Here is a 14,797-nt window from a genome sequence, read left to right as displayed (position 1 = left end):
GACTGCAGACATGATACAGGAGATGGTCAGAGACTGCAGACATGATACAGGAGATGGCCAGAGACTGCAGACATGATACAGGAGATGGTCAGAGACCGAGGACATGATACAGGAGATGGTCAGAGACCGAGGACATGATACAAGAGATGGTCAGAGCTCGCCATTGAGTAGTACAGGACCCGTTCTAATAGGAGCGACACAAGTCGCTTCGACTTAGAAAAAAGGTCCTGTACTACTTTGGGGCGACCTGGAGGCGACTTGCATTGACTTCAATTATATGAAGTCTGTGCAGGTCGCCCCACAAAGTTGTGTCGCGCCAGTCTGAATGGGCTGTCAAAGTGATCAAAAAAAAAAAAAAAAACAGTGTACAAACAAAAAATAAAATAAATAGGAAAAAATAAATGAAAGCGCCCCGTCCCCGTTAGCTTGTGCACAGAAGCGAACGCATATGCAAGTTGCGCCCACATATGTAAAATGTAAACAGTGTTCAAACCACACGTGACTGGTGCCCCCCCCCCCCCCCCCTATCAGCGGCCCTGCATGTTAGGTATCTATATACTTAGGTATGTTGTTCTGCTATATGATGAGTGTTAATGGGGTGTACAAGCCTATGGATTCTGCATGCTGAGCACAGTCAGGTGTAGGGAAGCCAGCAGTCATGAATATATTAGATGAAGGAAGGAAAAATAAATAAAAAGAAGAGAATTAAAAAAAAAAATCTAACACCCGACGGAACCCTCAGCCTCGTCCCACTTCTTATATACCCGATAAACTCTCTGACGTCATGGGCCGGAGTGCTGGGCGTCATGTGACGGTGGGCGGAGTCGGGGGGAGGAGAGCTGCGGCTGGGAGTCATTGGAAGGCTCGGTGTAGTGTGTGGAGGAGTCCTTGGAGCTGCGGTTGTATCTGTCACTATTCCGGGTCACCGTGCAGGGATGGAGGAAGATGCGGCTGGTAAGGACGGTGGCGGAGTACAGATCTGTATATAGTAGACACGGCCGGGGCTGTGCAGAGTGGACATAGAACAGATCCCCGATGACAGCTCGGAGCTGATCTGTCACCTGCACTGGGGACAGGATCTGCAAGAGTTAATGGTTCTGCTGGTAGATCGCTTAGTACATGAGAGCAGATGCATTGCGGATCGCCGGGAGCCGGTAGGTTGTGGCCGGTTATGGGGTGTCCATGTCTGTCACCGATCATCGTGTTGTGTGCGGTGAGCTGTCATTCCCAGCTATGGATGGATCTCTGCAGACATGGTGGGGTCACCTCCAGCTGGGAGCAGTGGGAGGACTGGTTCCATGTACTGGATGTGTTGTAGGACGGATCATACTGCAGTACTACTGGTGTGTGTATATGTGTATATGTGTATGAGGACTTCATAGGGAGTGCATAGGACTCTGGGTTCAGCACTGGCAGCGAAGGGGTTAATGAGTAATATACAGAGGATAGGCTTCGTATACAGCATGTTTGTGTATGGAGTATACTGGGAGTACCACCATGATCACTGGGAATATACATCCACCCCTGTGATTGCTGGAATTCTACATTGCTAATAACTATTGCACCTCTGTACTGGGAAGGAACCATCTCTCATCCTTTCTGTGTTTACTAGAATTGTATACAAGTGTGTAGATCAGGAGAAGTTCTATTGCACCCTGTTTATTATATGTACTAAAAAATATCACCTTCTCACATCTGCCCTGGTGTTTACTAGAATTCTACAATGGTGTGTAGCTCCATATTCCTTATTGCACCCTGATCAGCGTGTTCTAGGAAGATCCCTCCTATCACATCTACCCTGGAGTGTACTAGAATTATACATTTCTAGTACCATTTGCACCCTGTTTAATATGCATTGGGAAGGTCCAGCCTTCATCCATCCACCCTGGTGTTTACTAGAATTGTACATTAGTAGTACCTACTGCACCATGTGTAACATGTATTGGGAAGGTACCACCTTCTTACATCACTCGTGGCGTTTAATAGTATTAGACATTGCTGTGTAGACTGCTAGTACATTTTGCACCCTGTTAATTATATGTACTAGAAAGATATCACCTTCTCACTTCTGCTCTGGTGTTTACTAGAATTATACATTGGTGTGTAGCTCGATAGTACTACGTTGCCGGTGGCGGTGCCTTACTGATCAACATGTTCTAGAAAGGCACCGCCTCTTACATCTACCCTGGAGTGTACTAGAATTATACATTGGTGTGGACCTTGAAAGTAGTATGTTGCTGGTAGTGATCAACATGTTCTAGGAAGGCACCACCTCTTACATCTACCCTGGAGTGTACTAGAATTATACATTGCTAGTATCAATTGCACCCTGTTTAATATGTATTGGGATGGTCCATTAGTAGTACCTACTGCACCATGTTTAACATGTATTGGGAAGGTACCACCTTCTTACATCACTCCTGGCATTTAATAATATTAGATATTGCTGTCTAGACTGCTAGTACATTTTGCATCCTGTTAATTATATGTACTAGAAGGATATCGCCTTCTCACTTCTACTCTGGTGTTTACTAGAATTATACATTGGTGTGTAGGTCGATTGTACTACGTTGCCGGTGGCGGTGCCTTACTGATCAACATGTTCTAGGAAGACCCCTCCTCTTACATCTACCCTGGAGTGCTCTAGAATTATACATTGCTAGTATCAATTGCACCCTGTTTAATATGCATTGGGAAGGTCCAACCTTCATCCATCCACCCTGGTGTTTACTAGAATTGTACATTAGTAGTACCTACTGCACCATGGTTAACCTGTCTTGGGAAGGTACCACCTTCTTACATCACTCCCGGCATTTAATAATATTAGATATTGCTGTGTAGACTGCTAGTACATTTTGCACCCTGTTAATTATATGTACTAGAAGGATATCACCTTCTCACTTCTACTCTGGTGTTTACTAGAATCATATGTTTGTGTGTAGGTCGATAGTACTACGTTGCCGGTGGCGGTGCCTTACTGATCAACATGTTCTAGGAAGGCACCGCCTCTTACATCTACCCTGAAGTGTACTAGAATTATACATTGCTAGTATCAATTGCACCCTGTTTAATATGTATTGGGAAGGTCCAACCTTCATCCATCCATCCATCCATCCATCCACCCTGGTGTTTACTAGAATTGTACATTGGTAGTACCTACTGCACCATGTTTAACATGTATTGGGAAGGTACCACCTTCTTACATCACTCCTGGCGTTTAGTATTAGACATTGCTGTGTAGACTGCTAGTATGTTTTGCACCCTGGTTATTATATGTGCTAGAAAGATATAACCTTCTCACATCGGCCCTGGTGTTTACTAGAATTATACATTGGTGTGTTGATTGGTAGTACTTATTGCACCATGTTTATGTATTATAAATTAGGAAGGTACCACCTCATATATCTTCCTACAGTTTATTAGAATTCTATAGTACATTGGTGTGTAGATCAGCAGTACCTGTTCCACCCCGGTCAACATCTACTTTGATGTCTGTTTATTCGAATTATATATTGGTGTGTAGATCAGCAGTACCTATTGCACTCTGTTTATTATATGTACTAGAAAGACACAATCTTCTTATTACATCCCTGCTAGTGTTTGCTAGACGTACTAGAAATTATCCCATCTTTCACTGTTGGTGTTTACTAAAATTATCAATGGTGTATTGATCAGTAGGGCCTATTGCATGCTTACTTTTTGGGAAGAGACCACCATGTATTTCGGTGTGTAGATCAGTAGTGCCTATTGCACCCTTTTTAAAGGTATTGGGAAGATACCACATGCTTACCTCAATACTGGAGTTAATTAGAATTATACATTGGTGTCTAGCTGTGTAGTAACTATTGTAGCCTGACGGACATGTACTGGGAAGGTGCCACCTCATACATTGATCCTAGAGTTTGTTAGAATGACAGGAAAATGGTAGGCATTTTATATGCCCCCTTTTCCACATGGGAGAAGTGGCGGGCAAAGTTAGAATTAAGAGAGGTCAGTTTCAGGTCATTAGGTCTTCCCGGGATTTTTCCTCAGGGAAAAAAAGGCGGGATGAAGTACCTGAGGTAAAGAGTCACGTGTAGCTGCAGGTGACTGGGATTCACCTGCAGTGGCGCGGGGAGCTCTGAGGAGAATCTAGGCGGGAAGTTAGAATATAAATAGGTGAGCTCAGCTGTGAGGGGCTCATTCACCTCAGGAGCAGCAGCAGAAGAGGTTCCCCAACCCCCCCTCCCCTGTTGTCGCGGCTTTTATTACGTGGTGGGTCACCTTTGTTTACAAAGGGGGACAAGTGTTTCATTACTGGATGTTTTGATAAAATTTTATTGAATTTTATTTATTTGATAAAGCCTGAGCCGTAGTGGCTGGGCTGGTTTTAAGATGATATTTATTGATATTTATTGAGTATTTAATATGTTTTAAACCAGTAATAAACGGCCGCGGCCCGATTATTCCACATTTTTGGTGTCTGCTTTCTTTATTTATTATTAAAGTATGATATTAATTAGGGAAGTATTATACACTGCCTACTCTCCCATTATCAATTGGTGTGCAGATCAATATTACCTATTGCACTATGTTTAGGGTTTATTGGGAAGGAATCACCTCCTACATCCACCTTTGGAGGAGGTATATTATAAGACTGGAGAGTTAAAAATCTGGTGTAGCTCTGCATAGAAACCAATCAGCTTCCATATTTTATTGCTAAAGCTTAATTGAACAAGCTGAAGTTAGAAGCCGATTGGCTACCATGCACAGTTGCATCAGATTATATCAGTGCTCCAGTTTTAGTTGATTTACCCCTTGGAGTTTACTAGAATTATACGATGGTGTGTAGATCAATAGTACCTATTGCATACTGGTTAACATGTATTGGAAAGGTACCACCTTCTGAGATCCACACTTAAAGCGGAGTTCCACCCAAAAGTGGAACTTCCGCTTTAGGGAGTCCTGACCCCCCGACATGCCACATTTGGCATGTCATTTTTTGGGGGGGGGGAGCGGGTACCTAGTTTTGACAGGTACCCGCTCCCACTTCCGCTCGGAGCGCCGCGGCGCCCTGAGCGGAAGTTCTCCTCTCCCCCTCCCTCCCTGCAATCTTCTGGGACACGTCAGAGGTCCCAGAAGATTGCCGGCCAATCACGGCGCTCAGCGCGACTCGCGCATGCGCAGTGGGTACCCGGCTGTGAAGCCGCAAACTGTAACAGCCGGGTGCCCACAGCAGTGATGCCGGCGCCGAGGGAGAGGATCGAGGCTTCCGGCGGCCGCATCGCTGGACCGTTGGACAGGTGAGTAAATGGCTGGAACTCCGCTTTAAGTTTATTTGAATTTTATATATTGGTGTTTAGATCAGTAGTATGTATTGCAATGTATGTATATTTGGAAGGTTCTTACCTTTTACATTCGCCCTGGAGTGTAAAAGAATTATATGTTGGTATGTAGATCAGTAGTACCTATTGCACTCCGTTTAATCTCTATGGAGAGGGTACCACCTTCTTACATCCACCTTGGAGTGAGCTTGAATTATATACCGGTGTGTAGATCAGTAGTACCTATTGTACCCTGTTTAATATATATATATATTAGGAAGGTGCCACTTCTTACATTTCACTCTGGAGTGTACTAGATTTAGACATTGGTATGTATGATCACCTGTGGGTATAGTATAGTGTATATGGAGGTTTTATATTTGTACTTTTTTTTTTTTTTTGAATTGGTTGAACTAGATGGACTAATGTCTTTTTTTTTTCAACCTGACTAGCTAAGTAACTATGTAGATCAATAGTACTTATTACACCCTGTTTAATCTGTAATAAATTTAGATTGTAAGCTCCATGAGCAGGTCCCTCCTATTTCTTTGTTATTGAACTGATTGTAAGTGTACTGCCCCCCCCCCCCCACTCTACATTGAAAAGCGCTGAATAAACTGTTGGCGCTATATAAATCCTGCGTAATAATAATACAAATTTTGGGAGGGTACCACCTGTTTCCATCCACTCTGGAGTGTACTAGAATTATACATTGGTGTGAGTAGATTGCATCCTATTTAGAATATACTGTGCAAGGTCCACCTCTTACATCCACTGTGGAGTTTACGGTCGATGAATGACGGTATGAGCTGGAGGTGGGTAGAGAATCTGTGCAGCAGTGATGCATAATGAGGCCACCACTCTGTAGGGGATTAGCCCGCGGCATGGTACTCCCGCAGGGAAAGAAGAAAAAAAACAATGCCATTACATGTGTGTGATCAGTGATATTTGTACCTGATGTATTTTTTCTCTGTGGTTATCAGCAGTGGTTCACAGTACAGAAGTCATGTCATCTTTGCAGGCTGTTGTTTATGACAATGTTTATTCTTTCCTGTCCCCTGCCCTGGTGATAACCAAATGCTGGTATGTTGATCTTCAGCATCTTCATAACATAAGTAATATTCCTTTCTATGAATCCTGAACTGTATGACTATATTTTTTTTCTATATATGTACACTTCCAATTTTAGATGTAGTGCGTTACTTTAGTCTTTATTCCAGTAGAGCTTTTAATCTAATGTTCCTTAACATCAGAGATGTATAGTAACTAAGTAGAACTACTTCACTACTGTACTTAAGTACCAAAAGGCGGTATCTGTACTTTCCTGGAGTAGAATTTTTTTTCTCCTACTTCCACTTTTACTTCACTACATTTTTTCGATGATTTCAATACTTCTACTCCGATATTTTTTTTTTTTTGTGCTGCATAGTTACTCGTTACTATTATAAAAATTACCACTGCCAGAACAGTAGATGGCAGGTTTCATGAAGCTCAAAATCTGTGTATTATCAGCGCATACGAAAATAAATGCTACTGTATGTATAAATAAAAGCTGCATTTGAAATAATAAAAAACAATATGATGTTCAAACTTTTGACTTCTTTCTTTAATAACTGCATAACACAGTACTTGTACTTTTACTTTCAGTACTTGAGTAGCAATTTTTTTTTCAAAACTACTGGTACTTTTACTTTCAGTACTTGAGTAGCAAAATTAAAAAAAAAAACTACTTGCAATACTTAAGTACAAAAAATGTTGACTACTTTAGTACTTCTACTCAAGTCACTTTTTGATCAAGCACTTGTACTTTTACTCAAGTATGGGTTTCGAGTACTTTATACAACTCCTGCTTAACATACAAGCACATGTACTGTAGAGCAGCCTTTCTCATTCTGTTTACCCCAGAGGAATCCTTGAAATGTATTTTTAAGTTTCAGGGAACGTCTGCTAAAACAAGTTCATTGGAGGGCAGTGGGGAAAATGCCCCTTACATTGGTGGTCAGTTGGAAGAATGCCCCCATTGGTGGTTCTCAGGATGCCATTATTCCAGACCACTAAAAAGAACATTGGTGTCTATGCAGCTGGCTTTGCCAAGTGACATTGGCCCTAGAACTGTTCAAGCACTATCCATATAAGAGGTAAATTGGACATATTCCAAGAACTCCTACCCTAGCAACCTCTGGAGGCACCCTAGGGTTCCATAAAACCCTGGTTGAAAATGGCTGCTGTAGATGTATTTAAGTCTGATGTTTACTAGCTAGTGTTTATGGAGGGAAAAATGGTGGAGAAGCTGGAAGAAATGCATATTAAATTGCGGGAACAGACGCACTACATGCAGATGGAGCTCTCTTTGAAACTGAATCCATAACTTATGTAATTAAATGCAGTAGGATGTTGCTTGTGGTATTATTGGCACTTTTCCACTGCATGGAACCGAACGGTTCGGCTCGCTTCTGTGCTTTTCCAATGCTGGTACCGCATGGTACGGTGCAGGAAAGGTTTGGTTTGGTATGGTACGGTGGCGCTTTTCCACTGCATGGAACCGAACGGTATGGATCTCTAAAACAGTACCACCTCAATTGTGGTTCCAAGAGGTACCATATCCCACAATCCTTTGCATGCAGTCACTACTAGCCACTGATTGGTCAGAGAATCGTTGTTATCCCACCCACTTAACTTTAGTACTACTTTAGTGGAAAAGCAAACCATACCGTACCGTACCGAACCGTACCATGCGGTACCAGCAGTGGAAAAGCAAACCGGGCCAAGCAGGGTCGAGTAGAGCCGAGCCGCTACTTGCAGTGGAAAAGTGCCATAGATTGTCGTGATGATAGGAAACAGCTCTTGAGATTCTGTAGCGGTGGAACAGTGTTGGGGCAAGGGGATAGGCTTAGATAAATGCAGTGAGTTGGCATTATCACGATGGTAGAATTGTAACTGCGGGCCGTATCAAGACCATTTGGGTTAGCTTATAGTGTTGCAAGAGCACTGACATTGGCATTTCTGGATATCGGTGTGCCACCATATTGGTTAACTTAGGACAATGGCACCCTGGACTGTTGTCACTGGTACCCTTACACCTCTTTTCTATTGCACAGTGGCCTTCTAGCATCTTGAAGCCCGTGGTTGACCGAGACACTGATATTTGTAGATTTCTCCAAACAGTGCAAGGGGCAATCACTTTGTACTCAAACTGAAAAACATTCAGACTCAAAGTTTTCCTGTCGGTTTAGCTCCACAGATGTAGATGACTGCTCAGTTTCGACCACATAATTGTCAGAAGTATTCGGTAATCCCAGGCTGCATAGATTTAGACTTTTGCTTTTTATAGAGTTTATGTAATGTCAACCAATATATATTTTCACTAGATTTATGAGATTGGCTTATTCCATTGCAGATCCTTTTATGTTATTTTACAGTGTGGGTGGTTGAAGCCCCCAAAACTTTTAGTAAAAGCAGTATTAAGTCTCCATTCCTGAGACTGCACCCTGTCTGGCTTGTATATCCCCTTGTAATAGATACTGGAACTTGGTGAAGAGTCAAGGAAACTGTGTGTTTTTCTTTTCTCCACCCTTGGCAGTGTATAATGAATGCTTGAGTTCATTTTTACATGAGCTGAGCTTAGTGTAGGAGGTGTGTTACAGAGGACAGTAGCCTATGTATACTGTGTAATGGGGCTTGGAGAGGTCCGGCGTTTACCTGTCATTACGACGTTCAGGCCACGACGACAATAAGGTTGACTTTTTTCCAGGGGCATGGCTCATTGTGTCTTGAGATGTTCTGAATGCACATTCTTGCATCACAGACTTTTTTTGTCTTGCAGTGAACCCTGCAGAGAATTGCACAATGCTTCATCACATTTCTCTGAAAAGAGGGTATTGTCTTTGTACTTTTATTTGGAGGAACAGCTGCATTATCAGTGTTTACCACTCTGATGCCATCATTGCTTATACGCTAGATGATGCCAGTCTATTGATAGCTGTCGGGATGAAATGTTGCTTTTAATCTCCAGTCTTAATCCGTCACTAACTGATTACATTTCTAAGAGGCAGTTTTCTGCCCTGGTTTTGAAGCTTTAATATTAAACCTGCCATCCTTGTGCCACTATAGTGGCCATTTTTCCGGGATGGTAATATATTCATAAAAATCTAGTTTATGAGTCCAGTTTAGCCTCATAGCTACTTCTAAACAAAAATAGAGTATTGAATACCTCTGAGTGGAATTCTTATCTTAGACAGCTGTCACCAGAAAATGTGTCCCCATTGGAAGATACCCCCTCACCTAATGACAAATCTAACAATTACAGTAGGTTTTCCCTGTCTTGACAGTGGTCACCAGGACAAAATAATAGAGGAATGAATCCCTGCAGTGTGGACACATAACATAATTAAAAATTGGCAGAGGGTTTAACCCAGGGGTCTCCAAACTATGGTCCTCCAGTTGTTCAGGAACTACAATTCCCATCATGCCTAGTCATGTCTGTGAATGTCAGAGTTTTACAATGCCTAATGGGATATGTAGTTCCACAACAGCTGGAGGGCCGTAGTTTGAGGATCCCTGGTTTAACCACCCCCCCCCCACTCTATCCAAAACTGGAAAACCATTGCCTTTACATATACCGTATATACTCGAGTATAAGCCGAGTTTTTTCAGCACATTTTTTTTGTGCTGAAAACGTCCGACGTGTTTAAGATTTAAAAATGGCGCCGCCCGGCGTATACATGTCACCGCGCCTGCGCCGCCACCGCACGGGACAGGCCGGGAATAGCCGAACGTATACCAGCTTTCCGGAGCGGCAGCGCGTGCGCAATGACGTGTCGGCGCCGGGCGGCGCCATTTCTCCTGTACCATGCCAGCCACACTGTACCATGCCAGTCACACTGCATTCTCCTGTACCATGCCAGTCACACTGCATTCTCCTGTACCATGCCAGCCACACTGCATTCTCCTGTACCATGCCTGCCACCCTGCATTCTCCTGTACCATGCCTGCCACCCTGCATTCTCCTGTACCGTGCCAGCCACCCTGCATTCTCCTGTACCGTGCCAGCCACCCTGCATTCTCCTGTACCGTGCCAGCCACCCTGCATTCTCCTGTACCGTGCCTGCCACCCTGCATTCTCCTGTACCATGCCCACCACCCTGCATTCTCACCCTAGGCTTATACTCGAGTCAATCATTTTTCCCATCTTTTTGTGGTAAAAGTAGGGGCCTCGGCTTATACTCGGGTCGGCTTATACTCTAGTATATACGGTACTTTAAACTTAAGGCCCGTACACACGTACCGATCGTCGGCATACAAACGTCGGTGGACGAAGGATCTGCCGATTGTACGCGTGTTAGTATGGTGCCTCCGACAGATGTCTGCGCACAATCCGCGGACAAAAGTCTTTCGTGCAAACATGAAAATATTTGTATGCCGACACCAGAACGGACGATTGTTCGCCTGTCAGTACACAATTCGGCCGACAGACCGCAGATTTGCAAGACTGGGCATGCTCAGAAAATAGAAAACACAGGGAAAGTTAACCATTACATGACATCACTTCTGCAGTCGGCGGACAAAATTCTTGTGCTGTCCTTGTGCTGTCTTTGCACTTTTCAGCAGACACCGACATCCCGGGGAGAAAAGAGGAACATTTGTAAGCCGACCATCGGTACGTGTGTACGGGGCTTTAGTCTAACTGTCTATCCCTAAAGTGTTGCAGCAAAAAGATGGGCTTTAAAGCCCACACACTGCACACATGGGTCATTGGGGGCTGTTTATATGCTCAAAGCGTGATCACTGCGCACTCACAGCACAGAGACAGAGCTACTGGAGACTGGACTGCAGATTGGTAGCCAGCGAGACTGGCTTTCAATTATTTGACCATGGTAACATGGTCGCCACTCTTTCTCACTCCACGGGTGCTCCAAACTGTTTAAAGGGATGCCTTGGTGGGCAAAAAGAGTTTAAAAGACAATTTTTCTACCAGATCCAACAGCCTTACCTCTGATGAGGTCTCAGCTTTGGCCAGATTCTCTCTTTTTACTGAGCATATATTCTGCAACTTCAGTCATTCCTATGGGTAAGCTGTACTCATAGTGGCTTCAAGTGGTCCTGAAGGTCTCTTTCACACTTGTGCGACTTGTCCTGAGACTTGGGACTGCAAAGTTGCATGAAAAGTCATACCCCATGATTTCCAATGAGTACCATTCATATCTATGTGATTTCAAGGTAGTCCCTGCACTACTTTGGTCTGGTCTGAGTTTGATGCAGCTTGAGGTCCATAGACCTCAAGATTACACAAGCGCTGCTTCAAGTCACATTGCAAAGTCGTGTCCAAGTCACACAACTTTCAGGTCATACAAGTGTGAAAGAGGCCTTACTCTACAATGAGTGCCATGTTCTGAGACTCTCTACTTTAGAGAATTAACCTATAGTGAAAGCATTGAGCTGGTTAAAGCTAAATTGCAGGTGTTGTGTTTTTTTTTTTTATATTGGTCCAGCTTGAGCCAATGTAAGTATGCATGTTCCATACCTGGCCGATCCTTGTCAAAGCAGAGAATCACTGCAGTAGTTACTGATACTACAGTGATCCTCTCTGTATTCCGGGTCCTGTTCCGATCAGTGCCATCTTAAGAGCATTAAAGGGCCCCCAGGCAATGCAGTGCACTGGGGCCCTGCCTACACAATCACCCGCGAGAATAAAAATGCCAATTATCGATAAGGCGATATTAATTGGTACAGCAGTGCCAGGCTAATGACAGCTTCCACGTTCGGTGGCTGGGTCCGGCGAACGCACACACGGATGGGAGTCGGACTTAACTGTCCTCTGTGTGACTGTTACTGTGGAGGCAGACATGCATTCATGCAGTTGCAGGCTCTCCCTCCATGGCTCAAGTGGCCTGACAGCAGCGCAGGGCCAACAGGCGCTTGCCACCTGCTAATGGCACTTTTCCACTGCAAGTACCGGCTAGTACCGGCTCGGCTCTACTTGGCCCTGCTTGGCCCGGTTTGCTTTTCCACTGCGGTACCGCATGGTATAGTGTCGGAACGGTTCGGTACGGTACGCTATAGGTTTGCTTTTCCACTAAAGTAGTACTAAAGTTAAGTGGGTGGGATAACAACGGGGTGGGTGTGATTCTCTGGCCAATCAGTGGCTAGTAGTGACTGCATGCAAAGGATTGTGGGATATGGTACCAGTTTGGTACCTGTTGGAACCACAATCGAGTAGGTACTGTTTTTTCAGAGCCGTACCGTACCGAACCGTTCCGACCCTATACCATGCAGTACCGCAGTGGAAAAGCACAAAAGCGCGCCGAGCCGGTACGGTTCTATGCAGTGGAAAAGCGCCATAAGTTTGGTGGTGGGATGCACATGGGATTCGGGACTAATGCTTGGCTTAGTCAATGGGCAGGTGGGGCCCCCCGGGCAAGTGGGGCCCCCGGGCAACTTCCCAGTGTGCCCAGTCAGTAAGATGGCCCTGGTTCCAATCAGCTGTTCTATTGCATACTAACCACAGGGGGTCACTCGCTCTGCATGGGTGGCATTCAGAGAATGCCTAGCATTTTTCTCCATAAATGCGAAGTGTTCTCTGTTTTGGAATAGGTATAGAGATGGCGCAATGATGTCATAATTTCCAATCCGATAACACCCTGTATTCATTAAAGGAAAATGCAAGGTGCTCTCTGAATTGCACCTGTGCCGAGCGGGCAATCCTCTGGGGTTACTATGCAGCAGGGCATCCACTCAGCACTGGACTTGAAGGACAGCAAGTCTCACTGTTGTATCAGTAACTACTACACGGATTCTCTGCTTCCACAGGGATTGGCCTGGTATGAAATATACATACTTACAATGTTCTAAGCTAGACCAATGTAAATATGCAAAAAAACTATACCTTGAATTCACCTTTAAGGAAAATCCTTCCATTGAGTTGATGAACCGAAGTGTCATAGAATATTTGTTTACAGGGCTGATCACCAGGCCCATATTTTGTGATCTCTTGGTGGTTTATTGAAAAGATCTGTCAGTAAAAAATGCCATAAAAATTATTACTGTGGTCAGTGGTAGGCAATGGCAAATATTCAGTTGTTCTTTATTTTGGTAATGTTATATGTCATCAGTGTGAAATAATGCTATGTAACAAAAGCTATTACAATATACCACGTTTTTCAACATTAGTCCTCTTTTCTGTTAGGGTAGCCATAAAATTAATATTACAAGGATTCTGCAGAGGTGTATCAGCAGCTAAAAAAGGTGAGAGGGGAGCAGTAACAGAAGGTTAGACCCATTTCACATGGGTGAAGATATGCAGTATGATTGTATAGTTGTAGTGCCTCCGCCTAAGACTGGGTCTCCAAACTTTCCAAACAAAGGGCCGGTTTAGGCTCGGTTCACGTTGCCGAGATTTGGGATCTGACTTGTGAGACCCCCAAGTCCCATGACATGTGAAATCCCATGTTAGTCAGTGAGAGCTGTCCTAATTAGCACTACTGAAGTCACTCCGACCTTTTTTTACAGGTTCCTGTACTACTTCAAGGCGACTTCTATCTGACTTGTGCCCAAAGACTTTAATGGAAGTCTCCTCCAGGTCAGATCCTCATCTACAGTGCATTGCGAAAGTATTCGGCCCCCTTGAACTTTTCGACCTTTTGCCACATTTCAGGCTTCAAACATAAAGATATAAAACTGTAATTTTTTGTGAAGAATCAACAAGTGGGACACAATCATGAAGTGGAATGAAATTTATTGGATATTTCAAACTTTGTTAACAAATAAAAAACAGAAAAATTGGGCGTGCAAAATTATTCAGCCCCCTTAAGTTAATACTTTGTAGCGCCACCTTTTGCTGCGATTACAGCTGTAAGTCGCTTAGGGTATGTCTCTATCAGTTTTGCACATCGAGAGACTGAAATTTTTGCCAATTCCTCTTTGCAAAACAGCTCGAGCTCAGTGAGGTTGGATGGAGAGCGTTTGTGAACAGCAGTTTTCATTTCTTTCCACAGATTCTCAATTGGATTCAGGTCTGGACTTTGACTTGGCCATTCTAACACCTGGATATGTTTATTTGTGAACCATTCCATTGTAGATTTTGCTTTATGTTTTGGATCATTGTCTTGTTGGAAGACAAATCTCCGTCCCAGATCAGTGGAGAAGGACACTTTTAGGGCTCATGTACACTACAACTTTAAAACTTGAGTTTAGGAGCTTTTGGTATTTTTTGGCCAAAGCTCCTAAACTCCACTTTATAAAAGTCTACAGTACATGTCCATGTACACATAGGCTTTTACAAGAGTTTAGAAGCTGCTGCGATTAGGGGAGGTTCAGCCCCCCTCTCCTGAACGCGGAAGAATCTCTTTCGGGATGGGAATGTTTTGACCACCAACCGCAAAACGCAGCAGAATAGAGATGCGATTCTTCCGCATTTTGCGTTTTCCCACAGGCGGCGGTCAGCCTAGTCTTTGTATACAGTACATGAGCCTTTACTTTGTTGACTAGTGGGAAAATTG

At 43.9% G+C, this 14,797-nt stretch overlaps 1 protein-coding gene across 1 annotated transcript in view; it reads left to right on the top strand.

The window, feature by feature from the left end:
- Positions 1 to 926: 926 nt before the first annotated feature.
- The window catches only part of CYTH3 (cytohesin 3), a 291,259-nt gene continuing 277,388 nt past the window's right edge, over positions 927 to 14,797 (top strand). The window contains exon 1 of the mRNA XM_082261091.1: positions 927 to 954. Coding sequence (XP_082117217.1) covers positions 936 to 954 — 19 coding nt within the window. The 5' untranslated portion in view covers positions 927 to 935. The remainder of the gene's footprint in view (positions 955 to 14,797) is intronic.

The sequence above is a fragment of the Pelophylax lessonae genome (genome assembly GCF_965119305.1).
Source record: "Pelophylax lessonae genome assembly, chromosome: 6".
Taxonomy (NCBI): domain Eukaryota; kingdom Metazoa; phylum Chordata; class Amphibia; order Anura; family Ranidae; genus Pelophylax; species Pelophylax lessonae.
The sequence above is the reverse complement of the archived record's forward strand: the minus strand, read 5'-3'. Positions and strand labels throughout refer to the sequence as shown.